General features: G+C 41.0%; 1 protein-coding gene across 5 annotated transcripts in view; it reads right to left on the bottom strand.

The window, feature by feature from the left end:
• Nucleotides 1-23812, bottom strand: part of tbkbp1 (TBK1 binding protein 1) — a 139695-nt gene extending 115883 nt beyond the window's left edge. Inside the window, exons 1-5 of one of the 5 annotated variants that reach the window (XM_043674871.1) lie at nucleotides 23397-23812; nucleotides 23148-23289; nucleotides 10479-10723; nucleotides 5436-5555; nucleotides 4038-4142 (exon numbers count right to left, since the gene is read on the bottom strand). In XM_043674871.1, coding sequence (XP_043530806.1) covers nucleotides 4038-4142; nucleotides 5436-5555; nucleotides 10479-10703 — 450 coding nt within the window. In that variant the 5' untranslated portion in view covers nucleotides 10704-10723; nucleotides 23148-23289; nucleotides 23397-23812. Of the gene's footprint in view, nucleotides 1-4037; nucleotides 4143-5435; nucleotides 5556-10478; nucleotides 10724-12300; nucleotides 12440-23147; nucleotides 23369-23396 lie in introns of those variants that run through there. The other 4 variants (XM_043674869.1, XM_043674870.1, XM_043674872.1 and 1 more) reach the window with 4 other exon arrangements.
• Between the last annotated feature and the right edge of the window lie 3412 nt (nucleotides 23813-27224).

Below are 27224 nucleotides of genomic sequence, written 5' to 3'. Positions count from 1 at the left end.
GCTAACTGTCCTGCGATGTACGGCACGGTGGCTCAGTGATTAGCACTGCTGCCTCACAATACCAAGGACCCAGGTTCAATTTGCACCTTGGGTGACTGTCTGTGTGGAGTTTGCACATTCTCCCCGTGTCTGCGTGGGTTTCCTCCGGGTGCTCCGGTTTCCTCCCACAATCCAAAGATGTGCAGGTCAGGTGAATTGGCCATGCTAAATTGTGCATAGTGTTAGGTGCATTAGTCAGGGGGAAATATAGGGGAATGGGTCTGGGTGGGTTACTCTTCAGAGGGTTGGTGTGGACTTTGATGGGCCAAAGGTCCTGTTTCCATACTGTAGGGAATCTAATCTAATCATCTATGTTCAAGCATATTCTGAACATTGAAAAATACAGCACTCATCATCCCATGGTAACCGGTGTTAATAATTTCAAAAGGTTATATTAATTTATTTAATTTGATGGTGGGCCTTTTGATCTGTTGATGGAGCTGTCAACGCTCCAAGGTTCGCTTGAAATTCAGAAACAAAAACATAATTTGCTGGAAAAGCTCAGCAGGTCCAGCAGCATCTGTGGAGAGAAATCAGAGATAACATTAATGCAGTTCTGAGGAAGGGTCACTCGACACAAAATGTTAACTCTGATTTCTCTCCACGGATGCTGCCAGACCTGCTGAGCATTTCCAGTAATTTCTATTTTTGTTTCTGATTTATAGCATCCGCAGTTCTTTCAGTTTTTATTTAGTTTGAAATTCCCAAGATTTGAAGGGGAAATTAAAAAGGAAAATCAAACCTTTTTGGTTAAGATCTGGAAGGCACAGACTGAAAATGTAATGGAGGCAGATTCAATCAAAAAGGAACTAGATAATTTTCTGGGAGAGAAAATAAATTGTAGTGCTACTTACAGGAAGCACTGTTGCAGCACTAGCTAAGTTGCACTTGCAGAGAGCCAGTCTAGATGTGATGGGGCTGAATGGTCTCTTTCTAAGCTCTATTAGCCTGCCTCTCTTTCTAAGCTCTAACCATTTGATGATTGTATACTATTGCTGTAGTTAAGCTTATAGAAAAATTATAAGAACATTTGAAAATTGTATCTTTATAAAAACAAACATTCTCATTGAATACCTTTGGTTATTCATTATCTAAATATTGAACATAGAGTAAAAAGGACACTTGACTGACGGTTAAGTATTACCCAGTTGAATAGCAAGGAGAGAATTTACTCACATCCTGATTGATCTCAGAAAGGACAAAGTTGGGTAACAATTCGCAAGAGTGTGGGGGCTGGGTACTTGGAGGCAGATTGTTATGTAAGGAAATCTCCAGGGATAAGTCCAATCAGACTTGGGAAGTCAAATGGTAACGGTTTCCTTTTAACAATTGACCATTGTCAAAGGGCATTGAAGAGAGTCACACGTTGCCAAGATCAGGGAGGGGTGACAGGAATAAAAACAGGAAGTGCTGGAGAAACTTAGAGTTAAAATTTCCAAAAAAAGAGTCATATTAGACTCAAAATGTTAACTCTGTTTCTCTCTCTGATGCTGCCAGACCTGCTGAGTTTTTTCCAGCACTACCTATTTATATTTCAGACTTCCAGCATCCCAAGTATTTTGCTTTTATTATAGGGATGACAAGCCTTTGTTCACTGAAAAACATTTATTGAGTCAGATGTTGATAATTTTTCTGATGTTGGCCCACAAACTGTGCAGGTTGCCATGGCAATGCTGGACCTCAGAATCCCTGAGATGATAGCCCAAAATCATAACCAATATACAGTGTGGATTGGATGCCACACGAAATCATTCCAATAACCTGAGCTTACAGGCAGAAACAGCTGTCATTGTGGTATGTTTGTTTGACAAGATATCAATATCTAATCAATATAATTGGATATTACTCATTCCACTGTTTACATATATCAAGCTTCAGCCTTAAATTCTAATGGAAAGCATCAAATTTCACCTGAGTTTTAGAGTCAGTACCACAATAATCTTTACCACACAACACATCACATTTATCTAAATAATCTTTACAATTCTTCCCAGGACTAATTTGAACTATTTACTGACATCTAAAACCAGTAAGAAGATAACTGCCTAGTCTTATTTGCGCATTTTTATTCAGTACAATTTGACTTTTGTACACAGCGCACACTCAAAAATAAACACTTCAAACCAGTTTAAAGCATTACCAATAAATAAGGGCCAATTCTAGGTGCCCAGCAGGGAGTACAGTCACTGTGATTTTCTGCCCATTCATCTTGAAGCTGGCTGTAAACCTATGATTTTCAACAAAGCGGCCCCAGGGAAACTGGAACCAGCTGCAGAGACACTGTGTTACAGAAGTGATAATGAGTTGTAAGTATCTTCTTGACCTGTCCCCTCACTTACTAAAGAAGAGCCTGCTGACAAACTAGGAAGTTCCCAAATTCAATCCATTGTCTGGAACAAGCTAGCTGACACAACATTTGGCTCTCCTTCCCTCAGGCATAGGCAAAGAAGATTTTGCACGTTTGGAGATATTTGAGGCAGATGATCATAGAAACCGTATAGTGGGGAAACAAGCCATCCAGCCCATCGAGTTGACACTGACCCTAAGAAAAGCACCCACCCAGAATCACCCCTATCCCTGTAACCCCACTTTTACCATGGCTAACCCACTTAGCCTGCACATCCCTGGACACAATGGGCAATTCAGCATGGCCAATCCACTTAACCTACACTTTGGACTGTGGGAGGAAATGGAGTGCCCGAAGGAAACACATGCAGAGATGGAGAGAACATGCATAATCCACACAGGCAGTTGCCCCTTAGGTCCCTCTTAAATCTTTCCCCTTTCATCTTAAATCTATACCCTCTAGTTTTGGACTCTTCTATCCTGGGAAAAAGACTTTGTCTATTTACCCTATCCATGCCCCTTATGATTTTATTAACCTCTTTAAAGGTCACCCTTCAATCTCAGATGCTCCAGGGAAAAAGGCCCAGCCTATTCAGCTTCTCCCTTCAATCCTGGCAACATCCTTGTAAATCTTTTCTGCACCCTTTCAGGTTTAACAACATCTTTCCTTTCACAGGGAGGCCAGAATTGCGCATAGCATTCCAAAGGTGGCCTAGCCAATATCCTGTACAACCATAACATGACATCCCAAATCCTATACTGAATGTACTGACCAATGAAGGCAAGTGTACCAAACATCTTCTTCACTATCCTGTCTACTTGTAACTCCACCTTCAAATAACTGTGAACCTGCACCTCAAGGTCTCTTTATTCAGTAACACTCAACAAGACCCTACCATTAAGTGTATAAGTCCTGACCTGATTTGCCTTTCCAAAACACAACACATCACATTTATCTAAATTAAATTCCATCTGCCACTCCTCAGCCCGTTGGCCCATCTGATCATGGTTCCATGGTACTCTTCATCATCCACAACATCACCAATTCTGGTGTCATCTGCAAATCTACTTAACCATTCTCCTGTATTTAAATCCAAACCATTTGTATAAATGACAAAAATCAGTGGACCCAGCACTGGTCCTTGTGGGCACACCACTGGTTAGAACCCTCCAGTCAGAAAAACAACCCTCCACCATCACCTTCTGTCTTCTACCTACAAACCAATTTTGTGTCCAAATGCTTAGCTTCCTGAGAATAATTTGTTTTTAAAAGGATGCCAATAAAATCTGCTACAATTAATAACAAACCAGTGCTTAAGTTATTTTAATCAGTGACTTATTTGATGTAATAACAGTCCTTTAACTCAATGAACCTTCAACTTCTTTTAACAGTAGATAAGGTAGAAGTCAATGTATGGAACATCAGTGGACTATCACTATTCATTGCTGAAAATGTGTTGCTGGAACAGCGCAGCAGGTCAGGCAGCATCCAGGGAACAGGAGAATCAACGTTTCGGGCAGAAGCCCTTCTATCACTATTCATTGTTTTATCTGCTTCCTTCTTGTGACAAGCAGCAATTCATTTTCAAACAACAGGACAATGCCAAAGATCAAAAGCAGAAATCAGTTGTAATATTGGACTAAACACATACCATTTCTTCTAATTGCTGATGCAGGTCATCTTTCTCAGAACGTATTTTCTCATAAGCTTTAATGACCTCATCCAGGTGATCCTCTCTTTCTTTACAGTCGCGAAGCTGAAAATTAATTAAAAACCAGCATTTAATTGATGAGAGGCATGAGGGAATCTATCTGGCTCAGAGGGGAGTATACATGTTACACAACTACTGAATCCAAGAGTTTCAGTCCTATTGCCTTCATGTGCCACTTGAAATGAACACTTTTTGAAAGCGTTCTTTCTAGGGGATGTGGGTGTCGCTATCGAAGCCAGTATATTTTGCCTGCCCTTGAGAAATTGATGGCAGAGCATGGGGTGCAAGAGCTCCCACAGTGCTGTTAGTTAGTGGGTTCTGGTCCTGTTTATGGTCTGTATGCCAGTCACATTTTCTGGCCTGAGCGAGACTGTTAAACCAATGGAACTCAAATTTATAACATTTGGGGTTCAACTCGATATAAACCTGCCCCATTAATTCAGAAATTCACTCTAAACAAAAACATAAACAATTTATTTGAAAAAAGCATGGACAGTTTCACCAAAATGTTATTTTATTTCGAGAAGTTGAATATAGTTCTCAGGGCTAAAGGGATCAAAGGCTATAGAGAGAGAGCAGGAACTGAGTTCTGAATTGGATGATCAGTCGTGATCATATTGAATAGCAGGGCAGGCTCAAAGGGCCAAATGGTCTATTCCTGCTCCGAGTTCCTATGCCTTTGTCCACCATCTTTGGTGTTGGGTGGCATTATTGGGGACAATTCTGTTTAGCCAAGGATCACTGCATTAGGGTTTTCATTGTACACAGTATTTGTGATGGGTGTCCTGACCTTTTCTTTAGTTAGGTTTACATGCCAAAAATGTTCATCTTTGTTGATGAGATTGCCATCAAATCAGATGTATTCTATCAAAGTGACCGATGTTCCCATCAGTCTGGATGGTGAGGGTCAAACTATTCTGCAGCAAGAACAATACAGATGGACTCAATCCTGTTATGGGTGAAAGTGAGGACTGCAGATGCTGGAGATTAGAGTCAAGATTAGGGTGGTGCTGGAAAAGTATAGCAGGTCAGGTAGCATCAAAAGAGCAGGAAAATCGACGTTTTGGGCAAGAGCCCTTCATCAGGAATCAATACTGTTATCACCAGTGAAGCTTCCATGGGGCACTTCTGCACAGTGGCCAGAACCAGTGATTGTAGCTAATCCCACCCCTTCCTGAAGGTCTGGGACCTACCCCTATTCCCACTGACCTCACAGAAAACAAGCACAAGCCTCAGGTTGAATTGAATTTGTAAGGTTTCGTCACTTATTGGGTCCGTGTTAAGCAGGGTGAGGCTTTGTGAGAAGCAGGAGGAGAAATGCATTTGAGGAATTCAAACCTGGTTTCTAAAGTGCTCCAGCTGCTCCCTCAGCCGAGTGTTCTCATTTCTCAGCAAGGTAATGTCAAGCAAAGACTGCGGCAACTTCTTATCATCCACAAGCTCATTTGACAAGGAAAACTGGGAAATGAAGAACAACGGTAAAGAAGAGAGAAGAGAAGAGAGCAGAGTTAGTGATGGCACCACTATAACCTTGGAACAGGAGGAAGCCCATTCAGCCCCACTGCTCCGCCATTTGAAAACATCACGGTTGATCATCTGCCTCAACTTCAGTTATCCACCTAATCAACATAGCATCCAAAAATGCATCAACCTCCATCTTGAATTATCAGAATGAGGGCTGCGGGCTATTCAAATTGCCCCCATCCTACAGACTGACAGGATGTCCCAGTTTCCAGGCACATGGCTCAGGCAGGCAGCAACATATAGGAAACAGAAAGGAGCATTCAGCCCATCGAGCTCACCCTGCCATTCAATATAATCATGACTGATTCTCGATCTCAAAACCATACATCCCCTCTCTCCCCTTAACACCTTAACCTCTGGAAATCTATTTTTTTCTTAAACGTGTTTGGTCACATGGTTTCAAGAGCTTTTGTGGTAGAAAAGTCCACAGGTTTACCACCCTCTCAGTGAACAATTTCTTCTCATCCCAGTCCACAATGGCCTATTGTGTATCTTGAGATCATGTCCCCTTTTTTGGAACCCCCCCATACAGGGGTAACACTATCCTTTAAAGTAGTCTGTGCAGCCCAGTCAGAATTTGGTGCATTTCAATGGGAATGTGCTTCATAGATTTCATCCTTAACAGCACTTTCCCAACCACACATCCAAGCAAATGGGATATCATTCCAAGACCTGGCAAAGGTCTGTGACAGAGGGCACCAGTGGGTCTAACCTCGGTGTGACCAAAAATCAAGACTTCAGTTGTACACATTATTTGTGCTGAGCTTCCTGCCTTTCCTCTCTTAGGTTTCAACTTTAGACCCCTAAAGCTGTTAGTTGTTCACTGGCATAGACTCATTGGGCTGAATGGTTTCTTTCAGTCATATAATAATTTATGACTTGACAAATGAGATTCCACTGGTCATAGGATAAAGAATTCTAATAACCATTTGTAGCCTTCAGCAGTTTCCTCCAGACACACACCCCGTTTCTTGTCATCCTTGTCTGGTTCATGCATATCTCATTCCCAGATGTATGTACCTAATTCCGCAAGGGTCACTCTACAGCAATCAGGTGTAGGCACTGTGTTTCATTTTTGTCTTCTCTCTCTCTCTCTCTCTCTTGGCCCAGTCATGCTCAGTGCAACCTGTCCCTAGGCTTAAAATAACTAGTCCAGGAAGAAGCAAGGATCTTCTGAGTGTGTAAAGGTTTCAAGGGTTCATGCTAAAGAGTGCTTTAAGCACAGTCAAATTTAATGCTGTCATATGGACTCGGTTGAGGGAACAGTCCTGTTTCTATTTCTTATTATCTTATAATCCAAAGGCCCAAGCTAATGCTCTGGAGGCATGGGCTCAAATCCCATCAAGGCACTTTTAATGAATTCTAGGATTACAAGCCAGTTTCAATAATGGTGATCAATTGATGTGAGATGCCAACTCGTTCATTAATATGATGCAGGGAAGGAAATCTTTAATTGTCTTATCTAGTCTGGCCCATGTGTAACTCCAGAGTGACACTAATGTAGTTGACTCTTAACTGCCCTCTGAAATGACCTGCAGGAAGCTGGAAGAACACTGCAAGCCAGTCAGTATCAGAAGAGGGAGAAGTCAATGTTCGGATGTAATCCTTCTTCAGGACCATCCTAAAGTTGAATTCTCCACCTTCTGTTGCTGCCTGGCTTGCAATATTCTTCCAGCCTTCTGCTTGTCTACCTTGGATTCCAGCATCAGCAATTTTTTTTTACTCTGAAATGACCTAGCAAACCATTCATTTCAAGGCAGTATAGGCAACATATACTGATCTTTCCAATGATGCTCACATCATAAAAACAAATTAGAAAACTAGCCAATCCCTAAAACCTTTCTCCTGTCTCAATCCCCTTTGCTCTGACGCTAGCCAAATAAACATCACCCCTGTAGTGATTGTAACGAGGTCAGCCAGGTGGACCTCATAGAATATGAGTTCCTTGATTGGGGCTGATCTGGTCAAATCAAGGAGCCCTGGCTGATGGATAAGTACAGGAGTGTTAGATATGCTGTTCACTTTGAGAGCTGGCTTTGAGGGAGCTATACTCACTCAGTATCAAGGACTCTCCACATGTAAATAAAGGGTTACTTGGTGTAGGGTTATTAGCCTCTGTGGAGTTATCCCAACATCCCCAGCCCCAGCTCTTTTTCTCCACCATTAGCTGTTAAGGCATCTGTGTAGTGTTCATTTGGTCTGTCAACCAGCTGAATTTGCATAGAACTTTCTGGTTTTATTTCAGTTGGTCTGCATTTGATTAAGCTAGGCTGATAACTGGCCTACGCAGTCAAGATTAGAGTAGTGCTAGAAAAGCACAGTAGATCTGGCAGCATCCGAGGAGCAGGAAGATCGACGTTTCGGGCCAAAGCCCTTCATCAGGAATTTTCCTGTACCTCGGATGCTGCCTGACCTGCTGTGCTTTTCCAGCACCACTCTAATCTTGACTCTAATCTCCAGTATCTGAGTATGCACTTTCACTTAACTGGCCTATGCACACTGAGCTTGTTGGTTAAGCCTGGTTGTTGACTCAGAGCAAAGTAAACAGACTCTACAAAAGAAACTGGAAGCTGCTAAAAACATGAGAGTGTAGACATTTTAAGCTTTCTGTATAACTTTGTAAATAAGGCGCAGTACAGTTAGAAATCATTGTCATCTCTCCATTGTTCAAAGGTGAATCAAAAATATCAATATACAACAATCTTGTATTCCCTCCTTAGGCCTCTCCACTTCACCAACTCATTCTCCCTTAAAACCATCTTTAAGACTCACCCCTTCAACCAAGATTTCATACCAAGACTTAAAAAGAGTCAGAGCCATACGGCATAAAAACAGACCCTTCAGTACAACCAGTCCACTCAGACCATGTTCCCAAACTAATCTAGTCCCACCTGCCTGCTCCTGGCCCATAGCCCTCCAAACCTTTCCTTTTCATTAACTTATCCAAATGCCTTTTATGTGTTGTAACTCTGCCTGCATCCATCACTTTCTCTGGTAGATCATTCCACACATGAACCCACTCTCTGTGTAAAAAAGTTGCCTCTCACGTCAGAATCTGATGAAGGGCTGAAACGTCAATTCTCCTGCTCCTGAGATGCTGTCTGTCCTGCTGTGCTTTTCCAGCAACACACTCTCGACTCTGATCTCCAGCATCTGCAGACCTCACTTTCTCCTAGTTTGTGGATTGGATGGACACTATGGATTAGACTGCTGATGGAGTGATCAACATCAAGACAAGAAAGTACACAGGGGTAAGAAAAGCAAAATACTGTGGAGCAAATAAACAGTGAGAAAGCTGGAGAAATTCAGCAGATCTGGCAGCATCTGTGGAAAGTGGAATGACGTTAATGTTTTGAGTTCAGTATGGCTTTCAGAACCGGTCCAAACTTCTGAAGATTCATCACTCTGGACTCGAAACATTAACAATGTACATGTCTAAAACTATACTGGCCATGCACTATAAACTATACTGTACTGATCATAGCTGGAATACTGTGAAATGTTTTGGGTCCCTTATCTAAGTAAAGGTAAACTGGCATTGAAGTCAGTCCAAAGGATGTCCACTAGCCTGATACCAGGTATGGAGGGGCTGTCTTATCCTGACAGGTTAAATAGGTTGGGCTTGTACTCATTGAAATTTAGAAAAATGAGAGGTGACCTTATTGAAACGGAAAGATTCTTCAGAGATTTGAGAGGGAAGATTTGGGAGAGTCTAAGACCACAGAGACCTGGATCATTACAGCGTGGAAACAGATCCTTTAGTCCAACCAGTCCATGCTGACCAACTAGACCAGACGGCATAAGCTTAAAATAAGGGGTCAGAGATGAGGAGGAATTTCTTCTCTCAGAGGGTAGTGAATCTGTGGAATTATTTAGCAGAGGGCTGCAAAGGGTGGAGTGTTAAATATATTTAAGACTGAGATGGCATATTTTTAATTCATGAGGGAATCAAGGATTATGGGGAAAAGACTGAAGAGTGTAGTTGAGGATTATCAGATCACCTATGATCTCATTGAATAGCAGAGCAGACTTGGTGGCTGGATGGACTATTGCTCCTACATCATATTGAAGCTGGACTGTAATAATTATTAATTGTTCTGATTCACTATTGCATGAACTGGAGCAGATTAGCATCTGTTTCTGCTCAAATACAAATGAATTTGTAAATTGCACATTTCAATTTTGGATTTTGATTGCCAGTTTCCAATCTCTCATTATTAACAAGGCTCACTCCACATCCCCCAACCTCTCAATCAACTGAAATGGATTTGAAATGCTCGCATGCGCACACTCCCTGGGCTTCCCTCATCTCTCAGATGGATGATGGGTGACCCAATTTCACACACTCACACAGTAACCTATTCACTGACACAATGCTATATTTAGATATGGGCACAACCCACCCTGGGTGCCTATAGTTTCCACTCTCTCAGTGTACTCTGTCTTTATCAGTCAGATACGTTAACAATGTGTTAACGCTAAATGTGTTTTGGCATTAGGGGCAAGGCTCACTTTCATCATATTCTGTTAAGGCGCTTCACTGGAAAAGTGAAGGTGTGACTACACAATGTTACAACTAACACATGCATTAAATTTCTGGTAAGTCAGCACATTAACATCGTGGAATGTCAATGTGTTTTGATCTAAACTTTCAAATCTCTGACTAAGACAAAACAGACGCAACATTTCTTAATGCACAAAGATTTTTTTTCTCTCTCTCTTCTTAAATTAGGCTGTTCCCTTCTGCACCCTAAATTGAACTGTCTTTAAAACACAAGATAATTTTCCAAGGCAAGGCAGTTCTTAATTCAGTTTCCATGGTTTCCAAGGAATGGAACCCGATGCTGAGGATTTTACCTTGAGATCATATTGTCTGAGCTTTCTCTTCAAGGTAGAGTTATCTCTCTCCATGCCGATCAATCTCTGTTTAATATCATTGTAGGCAGTGATGAGTGCATAGTGGGATGCGGAGTATTCCTCGCCCGTAAGATCTGTATTTGGTGCATCAGCCCACTCTGTATCATCCTGCTGCCCGTTTTGTGTCAAGATGCTGATGTCGTCTTCATAGTTGAATGAATCCATAGCAGTAGGTCAACAGGGACCTGTTAAAGGTGAGGTGAAATGTATCACTTTCCTGCTTGTCATGTACATGCAAACAAAAACAGAAACACTAGCATTTACTTAGCACCTTCCAAACCCCAGGACTGACTTCATGCTATCAAGTACTGTACTTGAAATGTAGTTGCTGATTGTAAGATCCACTCGCAGAAATTGTTTAGGATGCTTCAACCACACCTTTTAAACCCATGTACTCTACCACCTAGAAGCATAAATGTCTTCAGGTATCCCCACAAAACAAGGCATTATCTTGACTTGGAACCAAACTGCGGTTCCTTCACTGCTTCTGTGGCAATATCCCAGAATTTCCTCCTCCACAGCATTGTGAGTGTATTTAAATCAGATGGATGGTTGTGGTCTGAAGAGGTGCCAGATAGAACAATGAGAATGAGGGTCCACAGGAATCAGTGCTGGGACTACAACTGTTTGCAATATAAAGTAATAACTTAGAGGAAGGAAATGAATGCACTGTAGCCAAATTTGCAGATGACACAAAAATAGCTGGAAGGGCAAGTTGTAAGAGCAATACAACAGCTTACAGAGAGACATTAATAGGATTTAATGGGCAAAGAATTGGCAATTTTTAAATTCAATTGTGGGACATGAGCATCGCTGGCTGACCAGTATTTGTTTCCCATCCTTATTGTCCTCGAGAAAGTGTTGTTCAGTTGCCTTCTTCAACTATTGTAGTCCAAATGCTTTAGGTGGACCCACATTGCACTTAGTGAGGAAATTCTAGGATTTTGACACAGCCACAGTGAAGGAATGGCGACATATCTCCAAGTCAGGATGGTGAGTGGTTTGAAGGGGAACTTGAAGGTGGTGATGTTCCTATGTACCTGCTACCCTTGTCTTTCTAGATGGAAGTAATCATAGGTTTGGAAGGTGCTGACTAAGAATCTTTGGTGAATCTCTCCAGTGCATCTTGTAGATAGTATACATTGCCACCACTGTGTATCAGTGGTGGAGGGAGTAGATACTTGGGGATGTGGGGTCAAGCAAGCGGGCTGCTTTGTCCTAGATGCTGTCAAGCGTTTTGAGTGTTGTTGGAGCTGCACCCATCTAGGCAAGTGGGGAGTTTTCCATCACACTCATGACTTGTGCCTCGTAAATAGTGGCTAGGCTTTGGAAAATCAGGAGGTGAGTTACTCATTGCAGTATTCCATGGAGTTTAATGTGGGAAAATATGAAGTTGTTCATCTTAGACATGAGAACAAAAGAGCAAAGTATTTAAATGGAGAAAAACTGCAAAAAGCAGCAGCTAATCAGGAAACTAATGGAATGTTGATCCTTATTTCAAGGGGTTTGGAGTGTAAGAGTAGGGAAGCCTTACTGCTACTGTAAATGAGACCGCATCTGTGAGCAATTTTGGTCTCCTTATTTAAAGGAAAGATACTATTTCACTGGAGCGAAAGTGAGTACTGCAGATGCTGGAGATCAGAGTTGAGAGTGTGGTGCTGGAAAATGTTTTGCTTAAAACACAAGAACTTTGTAAACCGAGCTGTCAACTTCCTATTGTGACTTTTAAATCTACTCCAAAGCTCTAACTATTAATACTTACGGTCTTCTTGGCAATCAGACTGAATAAGATCCTTCATTACTGGCATTGAATATTTTCAGGCCTGTCGGTGTTTTTACATAAAAAAAGCAAAACAATAGTCATCAGCTATGCAGGGCCTGGCTCTCGGCTCTGATGCTGCCTTTAGTTTCAGCCACACTCCAATTTTTACTGTTGCACTTTCAGTTTCTAATTATAGTATTTCCTTTCTCTGTTAGTGAAACCCTGAAATATTAAAGTGACTGCTCCCAGCCAGAACATATTACAAAGAATTTTAGCTGTTCATTTTCAAGATTAAAGAGAAATCTTCAAATCCTTATGGGTGGGTTGGAAAACGCAATGCCTAGTGTGGAAATGAGTTATATAGTCCTTCAAGGAAACCTGACACTGAACAATGTTAGGGGGCAAAAGCCTAATCAGAAAGGTATGAAACTGGGAGGACAGAAAAAATTAAAGTGAAGGAGTTTCTGAGAGTTCCGGACAGTGAAACCAAGGGAACTAGAAACTCTGCCACAGATAGTGTTTTGGGAATGCGGGGGTGGGTGGGACTTGGAATGCAACTAAATTGGATCCCTACTGTTACATTGAATACTTGATTAACTATATTTGGCTCCTCTGCCCACAATTACTCTCATTAGCAGATATTGTCCAATTCTCTTTTTTTGGAAGGAGCTAACTGGCAAAGCATTTACTGTAAAAGCAAAAAACCGAAGACATTGGAAGCATAAAGAAATTTGGCAGATTTGACAGCAGAGTGAACAATTCAAGTTCAGTATGACTCTTCTTCACGACCAAAGAAAAATCATTGGACTTGAAAATTTAACCATGTCTCTCCCTCTCTCTCCGCAGATGCTGACAGACACTCTGAGTTACTCCAGCACTTTCTGTTTTTAATGAAGCATTCCTTATGTTTCTGCCTCACACAAGTCGCCCCAAATTTCTCCTGGCCACTGGTCATACATGAGACCTGTGGTCATAAATAAGAACTTCTCAAAGCTTCCAAATCAAACCACCTACTGAGCAGTGCAACAACAGCAAGTTCCCATGTTTAGTGCACTTTAATTGTGGCAATATTAGAGGCACTACTACCTGTATTGGTCACTGTAACCCTGCTAATAAATTGTGCAAAGAAACACACATATTAAAAGAATTCTTCAGCCCTATCAACTTGAGCTGGTTTAGTGTTTTTGTTACAAATTAATTTACAAATGCTTAGTTTGTGGACCTTCAAATCAACTGGATATCAGAGCTCAGTAAAATCCATTCATTCCTTTAAATTTTCATTCTCTCCACCTCAAGCGTCTCTTCTGGATGGCAAAGATCACTACTGGAAGGCAAAGTGGGAGCAGCAGAAAAAGGAATCAATGATGCACATTGGATGATAGATGTCATGGAACGGTTAAAGATGATCTCCAGTGAATGTGTGACGATGGCAAAGACTGACAGACATCACGTACCACGGAGCAGATCACCTGGGAGAAGTAGCTATGAGCATCACCAGTAGATCATAGTTACATTTACGGATGCAATACACCAACTCACCTTTCAACATCATCTTCCAATCCTGCCATCTCTACCACTCAGACGGACAAGGGCAGTTGATGCATAAAAGCATCAGGACATGCAAATTCTGCTCCAGGTCACACATCATCACAACTGGGAATTATATCAACATTCCTTCAACAAAACTGGCCAAAATACTGGAATGCCCTTCCTGACAGCCCTGTGGGTGCACTTATACCATATGGTCTGCAATGTTTTAAAGAGGCAGCTTACCATCTACCATCTTCTTAAAAATAATTAGGATGGGCAACAAATGTTGGCCTTGTCAGCAACATCTACATCCTGTGAATGAATAATGTTTAAAATTAAATGCCCAAAAGGCTGAATTGGTGAAGGATTGGATGAATTGGGAGATAGAGACACTCAGTTTTGTTCTCTCCAGTGTACAGTCTGGGAATTTTATACTCATTAAGGCAAAACTTGTTAAGGCTTATCATTACACTTGAAAAGTGAAAATTTGCATAGCTATGTCAAAAGAGCAGGGGAGTGAGACTAATTGTCATTCAAAGAGCCAATACAGGCACAATCTTCCAAATTACTTTCCTTTGAAGCACTTCTCATTGCAAATCTGAGAATCTCAAAGCATTGCCCTTGTGTTCAAAATCACAACTGAGGGGTAGAGTCAACAGAGTACAGGGTATTAAGACATTACTGACTCTGAGTCAGAACATTATGAATTCAAGCCACTCCAGTGTAGCACTGACGGAACGCAGAACTGACAGAGATGCCAGCTTTCAGGATTGACATTAAACTCATGCCCCATTTTCCTTCTCAGATGATCCCACCACGTTAATTCAAGCTTTTCCTTTCTGGCTTGGCCAATTTTCCTCAATGTAAATAACCAAAGCAAATTAATTGCTCCTTATCTCACTACAGATGTGAGATTTTATTACGTACAATTAACAGTAAATTGTTGAAGAGTCCTGACGTTGTAAAAGGTGCCTTATTTCACTTTCACTTCTCTCTTCATTGATCTTTTCCTGATCTGGATTCGTTTAGCCCCATACAGAGTAGCTGAACCAAAGGTGCTGTCAATCACTACCCACTCCAGAAACATTTTCCCTTTGAAATCCCAGCCAGCCTGCTTTTCCTGCTAAATCTGAAACCTGGCCACGTTGTAGTCAATGTGGACCAACACACAAAAAAGCAATGTTTGGCAGCATTAGCAGGCAACATAAGGATAAAGGCTGCTATACCACATCAAATACAGTGTAACAAATGGCTATCTCCACTTGTTGTGGTGCAGGTTAACAAGAAATGTTTACATGATGTAAACAGTGCTTACACAGCAAATCAGCTGAATGAAGGGACCTGTGTGAAATATTAGATTAACACGTTGGGAGCAATTTTTATCTAACTCATCGAATGGAAAACTAAGGATAGAAATGGTTTTATTGTCACCCTGATTTTATTCTCTACTGAATTAAACATTGGTTAGGATATACCTAGATACCCTCCCAGTGAGTTAGGTTAAAATTATCTCCATGATTCACATGTCTCAATACTAATAAAACTAGATCTTCTTTGAAACAGGACTTGTAATTTATAGCTACTAAGTACTGACCTCTTTGGTGCCTTGCAGTAATTGCAGCATGACTCCACCCAAAACAACCTTAATTATGGATTATAAACGACAAATGCAAGAGGCAATTCACCTAGAGTATTTAGGAGTATGGAACCAAGATGGATGGAGGGTATATAACTACATAAACACCACGATTTAATCAAATGTTGGAACAGTACAAGGGATGAATGGCCTCCTCCCATTCCTCTATTTATACTATTTATTACACAGACATGCCCAGTTCCTCAAGATCATCGAATCAAGTTTCCATGTTAATAATGTCAGAATATTTGGCTCCACAAGCCTGAATGACCTTCCCAAGTGCTAATTGTAGTGTGACTGGAGATAGACTTCTCCACAGTTCAGAGCCTCCCTACTTCGAGGTTCAAGTCTCCCCTCAGAACTTAATGGCCAAAGAAAGTGGTCATAACATCTTCACACATGATTTGGAGATGCCGGTGTTGGACTGGGGTGTACAAAGTTAAAAATCACACAACATCAGGTTATAGTCGAAAAGGTTTAATTGGAAGCACACTAGCTTTCGGAGCGACGCTCCTTCACCAGTGTTGGAGATGGTACAATGGCATGGATAGAAAACTGGCTCGTGGACAGTAAACAGCGAGTGGGGATAAGGGGCTCTTATTCAGTTTGGCGACCCTAGGGTTCCATAGGGATCAGTGCTAGGACTGCAACTGTTTACAATATATATTAATGACTTGGAGGAAGGAAGAGAATGTAATGTAGCCAAATTTGCAGATGATTCAAAAATATATGAAAAGGTAGCTTGCATGAGGGATAGAAACAATTTACAGAGGGATATTGATAAGTTAAATAAGTGGGCAAAAAATTGGCAAATAGACAATAATGTAGGAAACTGTTCATTTTGGAAAGGTGAAGAAAAGAACTGAATATTACTTAAATGAAGAAAAACTGCAGAAAACTACATATCAAAGGGACTTGGGAGTACTTGTGACATAGTATAGAAAGCTAGCCTCTGAGGTGCATCAGGTAATCAAAAAAGCTGAATAAAATGTTGCTCCTTATCCAAGTATTGGAGCATAAGAGTGGGGAAGTCTTACTGCAAGGTGCTGGTGAGACCACATCTGGTATATCGTGAGTAGTTTTCATCTCTTATTTAGGGAAAGGTATTATTTCATTGGAGGCTGTTCAAAGAAGGTTCACTAGGATGATCCCCGTTGTGGATGGATTGTCTTATGAGCAAAGGTTAGACAAATTGGTGTTAAGTTATTTTTTTCTGAGATTCTTACAAACTTGATGCAACTGCAATATGCCAACTTCTGTGAACAACAACCAAATTTTATTAAGCCAGTACAGTACAAGCTGTGGAGAAACTCTTAACACTCTTTGCAATACTTGCAAAGCGTGTCAAGAGGTCTCTCTGAACAAAGGAAATAGTTCTTCCTTCATACAAAATCTTTACATCACAGTCAGTAATGCCACAAGACCACCCCCCCCCCCCCCAAGTCACTCCCTCACAGTCACATGCCACTCAAGACACAATGCAGAGACCTAATCATCTCCAGAAACAATGTAACGTAAATGATCCCTTAATGGCCAAATCTGTTCTGATTTTTTTTAACTACATGGAGTAGTCAAAATTCCAACTGCAATGTTCTTATTGATTTTGAATAGGATGATAATGCAAATGTAAGTTATCTCTGAATAATAGGAAATAGCCATTTAAAAGACTTTAAATGGCAAGCGATGGGAAAATAAAATCCTTACAATCTACCTGTAAGTCAGAGGCATCCTACCCCAGGCTCGGGACAACCAATTTCCTGCAGGTCAGCAGAGCAAATTAACTCTTTGATATCGCATTGGGACTCATTGGAATTTAGAAAAATGAGAGGTGACCTCATTGTAACATATTGGATTCATAAGGGACTTGACAAGGTAAATGCTGAGAGAATGTTTCCCCTCATGAGAGGGACTAGGACCAGAGGGCATAGTCTCAGAATTAAGGGACCACAATTTAAGACTGAAATGAAGAGGAATTTCTTTTCTCACTTTGAGAGTGTTTGGAATTTCTTGCCATAGACAGCTGTGGGGACAGCATCTTTGTGTATGTTTGACACTGAGAAACATAAATTCTTGATCAGTAGGGCAATCAAGAGTTATGGGGAAAGGGCAGGAAAGAGTATCGGATCAACTACAATCCTATTGAATGGTGGAGCAAAATCGAGGGCCTGAATGGCTTACTACTGTTTCTATTTATTATGGTCTTATGTAAATTCTTTCAAAACACATACGGATGGCAATGACAGCAGGAGAGTTTCCCATTCCACAGAACTGTGTAGTCATTGCAGTGCACCAGCTTCCCCACGTTAGGAGACTCCGCATAATTGTTTTTGCCATGAGCAAATACCATCTTTGTTTTGAGGAATCACCACATATATATAATCTATATATCCACTTGGCATAATTTAACTTAATTGGAAAGCAAAATGCTCCACTATTCATTAGAATCATGGCTGATCCGACATTCCTCACATCCACTGCCCTGCGTTTCCCTATAATCCTGAAATCCCCTACTGATCAAGAACCTTCCTCAGAGACCTATGTATCTGCTTCAGATGATATGGATTCCAAAACCAACATCGAAATTTTACTACAAAAATCAAAACAGACAATCCAGCAAGACTGAAAGAGTGTTTCACTGTCAGAGGTGCTTTTTCCTTTAAGATGTTAAATCAAGGTCCTATCTGACCTCTCTGGTGGATGTAAAAGATGCTATTGAGAAGAAGGGCAGAAGAGTTCAATCCAGTGTCCTGCCCAATAATTAAATCTCAAGGAACAGCCAGAAACAGTTACCTAGTCATCCCCACATTATAGATAGTGGGAGCTTGTTATGTGCATATTTACTATAGTTTCCTAAACCACAGCAGTGATTACACTTCAAAAGTATGATTTGAGTCATAGAGTCATCAAGATGTACAGCATGGAAACAGACCCTTTGGTCCAAAATGTCCATGCCAACGAGATATCCTAAACTAATCTAATCCCATTTTCCAGCACTTAGCCCATATCTTCTAAGCTCTTCCTATTCACATACCCATCCAGATGCATTTTTAATGCTGTAATTGTACCAGCCTCCACCACTTCCTCTGGCAGCTCATTCCATACACTCACCACCTCTGTGTGAAGAAGTTGCCCCTTAGGCCTCTTTTATATCTTTCCCTCTCACCCTAAACCTATGCCCTCTAGTTGTGAACTCCCCCACCCCAGGGAAAATACCTTGTCCAGTTATCCTATCCATGCCCCTTTGGGACTGTAAAGCATCTTGGCATATCATTACGTATTACAGATGCTATAAACATGTAAGCTTATTTAATTCATTCCTCCATTCACATTTGAACTTTATACCATATAATATTTGAGTCTGATGAAGTGCATAGAAATTATTTTCTCACAATCTATCCATCTTCAGCAATAAAATTCAAAAGGTTGTTAATGAAGATTTTGGATATGTACCCTTGGGTTGTGTACTGTCCAATCAGATATAACAAAGAAAAGATAGCTTTTTAAGAATATAAGGTGCTATTCTAAAATAAATGGTTTTAGAATTCAATCAAAAAATCAATTCAAACTCAATGAAAATAGTGAACCTTATACACTAGTTTACCAGCATTGGCTAATAATCAGTAGTTTTGCATTAATAAATTTATTTGAAGAAATCTTTGTGCACTACAATCTGAATTGATTGAAATCAGTCAATTAACAACAGAAAATAAAAGGGATATGCATCAGCATTCACAGACAATATAAGGACAGCTAAATGGGATCAGACACTGTGCAACTATAGAACTCTCTGCACTTGTAACATTGCATGTCTTTAATTTATAAATGGTGTATGAGCATCCCTGACCAGCAATTGCTGACAAGCCAAATTGCCCTAGAGGAATTGATGGGCTACCTTTTTGAGCTGTCACAGTTGTGTGATGAAAACACACCCTCAGTGCTGTTAACAAGAGAGTTCCAGGATTTTCAATCAGCAACAACCAGGAATAGGCCATTGGGCCCATCAAGGCAATTACAACATTTGACATGATCATGGCTGATCATCTACCTCAAAACCATATTCCTACCCTCCACATCCCCTTGACACCTTAGCCTTGAATGCTATATATTCATAGAGCCAATTACCAATCCGTCTGTCTATTCTCAATTATCAGAAAAAAAACAAATGGAAGGTGTCATGAACAGAGCCATCAATAGGCATTTAATCAACAATAAATTGCTTGCTGACACTTAGTTTGGATTATGTCAGGCTATCTCAATCCTAACCTCATTACAGCCTTGGTCAAAACATGGACAAAAGAGCTAAACTCAAAAGGGGAGACAGAGGTGGGGTTTCTTTACCTTCAGAGAAGACTTGTCCTTGTAGTCTTCAATAGAATCTAATCTGTGGTAAACTGTACCAGAGGGTTTTGCAGTCCACAAACATGTGTGAAAATTATCCACCTATGCAAGTGACCATTTACTAATTGTCTATCAAGTATAAGTTTTGTGGCTCATGTTTTACCAGTTTTTACTTAAAAATGATGAGCTCCTACTTACATGGAAAACTAATGATTGACCTGATCTGAATGTGCATTTTCAACTGAAATGAAAATAGAAAGTTATCCACTTTTCCAGGGAAATCAGAAGTGCGGAACATTTCTTAAATGGTGAGAGAACGGAAATGTTGACTTCAAAAGGGAACTGCGTATCCTTATTCAAAAGTCACTGAAAGCTAACATGCAAGTGCAACAAAAACAATTAGATTAGATTACTTACAGTGTGGAAACAGGCCCTTTGGCCCAACAAGTCCACACCGACCCGCCGAAGCGCAACCCACCCATACCCCTACATTTACCCCTTTACCTAACACTACGGGCAATTTAGCATGGCCAATTCACCTGACCTGCACATCTTTGGACTGTGGGAGGAAACCGGAGCACCCGGAGAAAACCCACGCAGACACGGGGAGAATGTGCAAACTCCACACAGTCAGTCGCCTGAGTCGGGAATTGAACCCAGGTCTCTGGCGCTGTGAGGCAGCAGTGCTAACCATTGTGCCACCCACAAATATTTTGGTCTTTAGCACAAGAGTATTTCAGTTCTGGAATGCAGAAGTCTTGCTACAATTAGACGGCACCTGAAGCATTATGTACAATTTTGGCCTTACTAACAGAATAGTATACTTGTCAGAGAGGGAGTGCAACGAAAGTTCACCAGATTGCTTGGGATGGAGGGCTTGTTCTGCAAGGTGAGATTGAGACAGGGTTTATATTCTTCTAAGGTGAAAGTGAGGACTGCAGATGCTGGAGATCAGAGTCAAGATTAGAGTGGTGCTAGAAAAGCACAGCAGGTCAGGCAGCATCCCAGAAGCAGGAAAATCAATGTTTTGGACAGGAACCTTTCATCAGGAATATTCTTCTAACCCTAGATAATGACAAGTGGTCTCATTGAAGTATACAGAATTCTTACAGGGCTTGACAGAGTAGATACAAGAAGTATGATGATTTAGAACCAGGTACATAGTCTCAGAATAAGAAGTAGACCATTGAAGTATGAGATGAGGAGGAATTTCTTCCCTTGAAATCCACTACTCCAGAGGGTTGAGGAGGCTCAGTCATTGACCTTATTCAAGGCAGAGATCAATAAGATTTCTCAGTATTAAAGATATCAAGAGGACAGGGGAATGGTGAGAGGAAAAATTGACATAAAAGGCCAACCAGGATTAAATTGATTAAAGGGTTTACTGGCTACTCCTTCTCCTAATCCGATGCTCCCCTGTGACATTGCCTCCTGTGTTTTAATAGTAATAAATTGCTGAGATGGTTCCCTATAAAACATCATGATTTACTACTCCAACTGTACTTGTTCTGACTCCCAGTTGCACTTCATAAATCATAAAAGCAAGATTCATCAATTCACAATGAGTTTAACAACTGATTTTTAATTGTTGGGCAAGGATGTGGATCTTAGGGGCAGCACGGCGGCTCAGTGGTTAGCAGTGCTGCGTCACAGCACCAGGGTCCCAAGTTCAATTCCAGCCTCGGGTGACTGTCTGTGTGAAGTTTGCACATTCATCCCGTGTCTGTGCGGGTTTCCTCCGGTGCTCCAGTTTCCTCCCACAGTCCAAAGATGTGTTGGCCAGGCTAAATTGCCCATAGCGTTATGTGCATTAGTCAGAGAGAGAGGGGTCTGGGTGGGTTACTCTTCAGAGGTTTAGTGTGGGCTGGTTGAGCCAGAGGGCTTGTTTCCACACTGTAGGGAATCTAATCTAAATCAATTTATAATCTCAGTGTAACTCACTTTGGCAATTCAGAGTCTTCCTCCTCCAATCTTTTTAACCCCATCCATACCTGCACGGGCGAAACAGTTCTGGGTATAGTTACATGGATCCTGGGTGAGTCTGAGAGTTCAGTATCCAATGGTAGAGGATGCCGGAATAGATCCCATGCCTCCATATATGCATAGTTGCAGACACACATTCATAGACGCACATGCATTGATACACGCTTGCATAAAAGCGTGCCCACACATATATATGCAATAGATATACACTGGTAGCTAAACACACATAGATATACACACATATACACAAAAATAGATATACATGCAGATACATTCAGCAGCTGTTTATGGCTGGGGGCAGGGGGATGTCAGTAAAACACCAGACAGCCACCAAAAATAGGAACTCTTATGCAATGGTAATGAGGCCAGTTTTAGCACCAAATCCAAGCTGAGTTTAGTGAACAATAGAGATCAGCTATCACAACTGAAATCTTCTATAATAATTGTCTGAGATAATAAATTCTAGGATGCTGTGATTTTGGATGTGCAATGAAATATCAGCCAGGGAGAGTTAGGAGAACAAGTGGACCAGATGATATGTTATAGCTTTTACTGACATGCATCATGCTGGGTGATGTATTTCTCAACTGAACAAGTCCTGGTACAATCTATGTTCTTAAACGAAAATATTTTTCATAATATTAGTTTGGATCAAACACCCCAACTTTTCAAATGAAATTTGGGGACCCTACAGATTTATGTTCTTGCAACTTACAAAGATAATCCAATTGGTTTCTGAATACGACATAAATTAATAAAAATGATAGCTCTAATTTATCTAAAACCGCTTAACTATTTATATGAATTGACATACTATATTCACAATCTACTTATTTCAAAACCAAAAATTGCATTTCTGTATGTTAGTGGCAATAGTGCATGAGACTATTTCCGCGAACAAAAATGTTAGATTTTTAAAAATAACAATAAAATTGGGTGTTCGACAACATCATACAGCAGAAACTCCAAGCCTTTTTTTTGAAACGCCTGCGCACTTGCTACAGTTCTGAATCTCGCCTTTAACAGCTTGACAAGGAAGAAAAAAAATGACTGCCGATTTTTAAATCACGATAGTCAAATAAACATATGACAAAGAGCAAATCTAAAAGCCCTTGGGGTATAAGAAGGTAAATGCTGGACTGGATGTTTTATGCGGGCGGGACATTTACTGCTCTGGGTCCAAACAAAGCTCTCACAGAGAAAGAGAGCGCGAGAGAGAGAGAGAGAGAGAGAAATATGGCTGAGCTATTTTTGCTGTCTGAAGTGAAGGATTGGAGAGAGGCTGGTTCATTTTCACTACAGATTGTTGCTCTACACTCGTTGTTCGTTACCCTACAGATTTGTGAAAGGTTGGACTCACGTGTTGGACTTATCCCAGGATCTCATCTGACTGTAGCAGGCTGACTCTCGCCAGCTGTCTCTTTGTAAGTTACATCGAGACGGACAATGTTGCAATTTCAGTCGCAGCTGATGAGCCACATGGTGGCGCAGACCAAACTCCCCTACAGTACAGTATCATTCGTGAGACGTTTCAACAACAAAAAAAGGCAATTCTCTTTGTACCCCCACCAAACTCCACAGTGACAACACATTTTGAATTGCAATTTACCTTTTTCTTCCAAATTAGCTCGAGGAGAGAGGGAGTGGGTACCGGACGCTCAACCCACTAAGCAGTTGAAGGAGCCGAGTGTTACTCCAAGAGTCGAGCAGTCTGGCAATAAAGCCGTCCTGTGAAAAGATCGCTTCGGCAGTCCGCTGCCATCTTCGGCATTCTGATAGAAGTGGGCGGTTTGTTTACATCAGGGATTTCCAAGACTGAAATTCTGGCTGGCAACCTCTCTCTTAAAGAGAGTATGTCCGCTTTGAATGGAGACGAAACAAAATAGAGGGGAAAAAAATCAGTCCGGTAGACCCAATATAATTGCAACATCGAAATGCACATAAAAACTAAATTAAACAATTGCTATCTTCAGATTCATCGTCAAATCTGCTTCAGCACCTTTTATTAACAAGAAAAATTCCTTCCTCTAAACGTAACTCATCAATTTCCCTACACAAAGGTGTCCCTTTAAAAAAAGAGGCGAGTCATTCACTAATGCAATATTTCCAGTTCAGTTTGGGAAAAAAATGTTAAATCCTTGTCATTTTGATTTTTTGTTAAAGTTGCAGATATAGCAGAGGAAGAAGTCCGAATGAAGGATGGTGGTTATTCAAAGTACTTCTTAATGTGTTTAAAATTTAAATATTTTGATCTTTTAGCGATTTTGATGCGCGGAAAGAGCCATTATTTTCGGTCTTCTTTCATCCAAGTCATCGCTGGACCTGGGAGTGGTTTTCCATGGGAGCTTTTTTTTTCGGACGTGGTCCTTAAGCTTTTCGGTCCCGGGACTTATGTTTTCTGGGGTTGAAAAAGGCTGCAGTTACAACGCCGCCCATCCTCATGGCATGTAATTTCCAAACCAATAGATATCAGCCAGAGGTGAAAGAACAATCAAAAACTACAGCTGAAATTTAAATAAAGAACATTTTGCAATTACACGCCAAGCGAGGCAACGTTTGGGGGAGAGGGATGGGGAGGGAGGATACGAGAAGAAGTACCGATTCACAGAATTGTCACAGTACAGAAGGAAGTCAAGATTTAGAGTGGTGCTGGAAAAGTACATCTGAAGAGCAAGATGAAGGGTTGTTACCCGAAACGTCGATTTTCCTGCTCCTCGGATGCTGCCTGACTTGGTGTGCTTTTCCAGCACCACTCTAACCTTGACTCTAATCTCCAGTATCTGCAGTACTACTTCTGCCACAGCACTGAAGGAAACCTTTCTGCCCGTCGTCGCAGTACTAGCTCTCCAAAGGAGCAATGCATGCATATTCCCCGCCTACACGCCATAATCCTCCGCATTCCTCCACTTCAGATAACCACAAGTGAGGGCAACAATGGGCCATTCAGCACCCGGTGACAACTTGTGAGTCACAAACAGTCCCGTATGCAGAGCTTTGAAGCCTTTTCACGTGCATTTATACAGCTGTCTTTCGCCCTCGGATGCCCCAAACCGCTTTAAAAAAGATACTTTTGTTTTTTTTTAAATGGAGAAAGACTGCAGAAAACTGCAGTACAGAGGGATTTGGGGGCCCTGCCCATGAACCACGAAAAGCTTGTATACAAGTTCAATGCCTGGTCGGGAAGCTATTATTTTCGACCTCCTTCCCTCTACTTCTGTCCAATCGACAGAATTGATACACTACAGAAGTAGGTAATTTGGCCCATAGTGTTATGCGACCTTTTCACACGAGCAATGTTCATCTCGTGCCACTCCCCAATTTGTGCCCCATATCCTTGCATTTTTTCCTTTTGCAATTAATGATCCAATTCCCTTTGAAAGCCACTATTGAATCTGCCTCCACCCAGTCTCCGGCAGTACATTCCAGACTTTAACCACTCACTGTGCAAATAACTTTTTTCCCCCTTCTGTTACCAATTATTCTCTGTCAATCATCATTCCTTCAGCAGTCCACTGTTCACCGTCACTGCACATATTATCACCCCTGGAATTACTTGGGGATGGTGAGACAACAATTGAAATTCACTTCGGATCCAGTGTTCTTCCTAAACACATATCGAACCACCGTTAAGTGTGGCATCTCCATCAAGTTGGCTGAGATGTCTGTTTGCCCCGAAGAGAAAACTAGGTAAAAACAATGACTGTAGATGCTGGAAACCTTTTCTGGATTAGTGGTGCTGGAAGAGCACAGCAGTTCAGGCAGCATCCGAGGAGCAGTAAAATCGACATTGAAGGGCTTTTGCCCGAAACGTCGATTTTACTGCGCATCGAAGAGAAAACTGCTTGATGATGGTTTTTGAAGATCCCATCACAATAAAAAAGTTTGGAGAGAAAGATGGAGTTTGAGTTTCATCCCACGCAGTTACGGCACAGTGGCTCAGTGGTTAGCACTGCTGCTTCACAGCACTTGGGGACATGGGTTTGATTCCAGTCTCGGGAGACCGTCTGTGTGGAGTCTGTACATTCTCCTTGTGTGTGCGTGCATTTCCTCCCACAGTCACAAAGATGTGCAAGTTAGGTGGGTTGGCCATGTGAAATTGCCCTGTCGTTCCAGGTTCGATTAGCCATGGGAAATGTGTGTATTAAACGATATGATTAGGGGCTGGGTCTGAGTGGGCTGTTCTTTGGAGGGTCAGTGGAGACTCGATGGGCCAAATGGCCTCTGCCCACACTGAAGGGATTCTATGATGCATGACTGTGTGCTGCAGGGATGTATACTGAGACAAGTATCAACTGAAGCCAAAGGACCATCTATTCAGTGAAAGATGCTCTTTGGCCTGCCTAAAATATGGTTTTCCAGTGCAAAAAAATTGTCCTCAACCAAGTGTACATAGTGCCACATTCCAAAGTTCGGAATAACATGCTGAGGTACTCACCAAAGCCTGGGGCAGATCCCTGGAGGTAACATGGGAAAAGGTCATTTTCTGAGGCCTTTAAATCATAGTGTTGGAAACTGTGGAGAACTCTTAGTGCTGTCTGCTAACATTGAATGTACATTATGATTATCAAGAATATTGTATCAATGCACATCAGATTGGTGCATGCTTAATGGAACTAAGTTTATTATTTTATTGCATGTGGTGTAAATTTCAAAGTGAAATTAGTTGCTTTTAGTCTTGAACCAGAATGTATTTGTAAATATTCATCCTGTTACTATCATACTGAGGCAGCTAAATGGATCACATTGTATGGGGACAAGATGAATTTTATTGCATTTAATGAAATTTTCAAATGGAAACGTTTTGTAGAAATTTTTGACAATAAAATATACATATGGGAATAAAGCCAAATTTCATTTTCCCTCCTTTATCCATCATGCATTATTTTACTTCAGGTGATATAGCAAAGGCAAGGCATTATCTTTTTACAGATGTAGTGTACAAGGAAGTATTGCATATATAAAATACCTTTCACAATTTCAGGATGTCACAAAGTGCCATTGTCAGCTCACACATTTGACATGCAGCAATTGAAAAATTCTAAAGGACTACAACACTAAGTGCTATACAACTAATAAAATACTTTCAAAGTACCTAAAATGTTGTCCTGGAGCTTTGTGCTTGCAGCTTATTCATGTGACAGGCTACTGCAAACTGTAAATAGAACAAATCAATGAATTGTAAGACAGCAATACAATTGAAGTATGGGTGACACTTGGGACTATGATTTTGCTGTTACAGGGCATCTAATAGCATCTGCACTTCATTAGAATTTTCATTACTTGTTTAGAATCTGACAATCACTCCATAGCAAATTTTTGGAAGTGCAAGCTGACAATGCCACAGTGAGAAATAATGAACCTCAGATTTAAATGAGCAGTGCAAACAATTGTATATATCCTTAACCAATGAAATTGAATGACTGTGAAATTAATAGCA

This window comes from Chiloscyllium plagiosum, chromosome 33 (assembly GCF_004010195.1).
Source record: "Chiloscyllium plagiosum isolate BGI_BamShark_2017 chromosome 33, ASM401019v2, whole genome shotgun sequence".
NCBI classification, from domain to species: domain Eukaryota; kingdom Metazoa; phylum Chordata; class Chondrichthyes; order Orectolobiformes; family Hemiscylliidae; genus Chiloscyllium; species Chiloscyllium plagiosum.
Note: the sequence above shows the minus strand (reverse complement) of the source record. Positions and strands in the feature narration are given on the sequence as shown.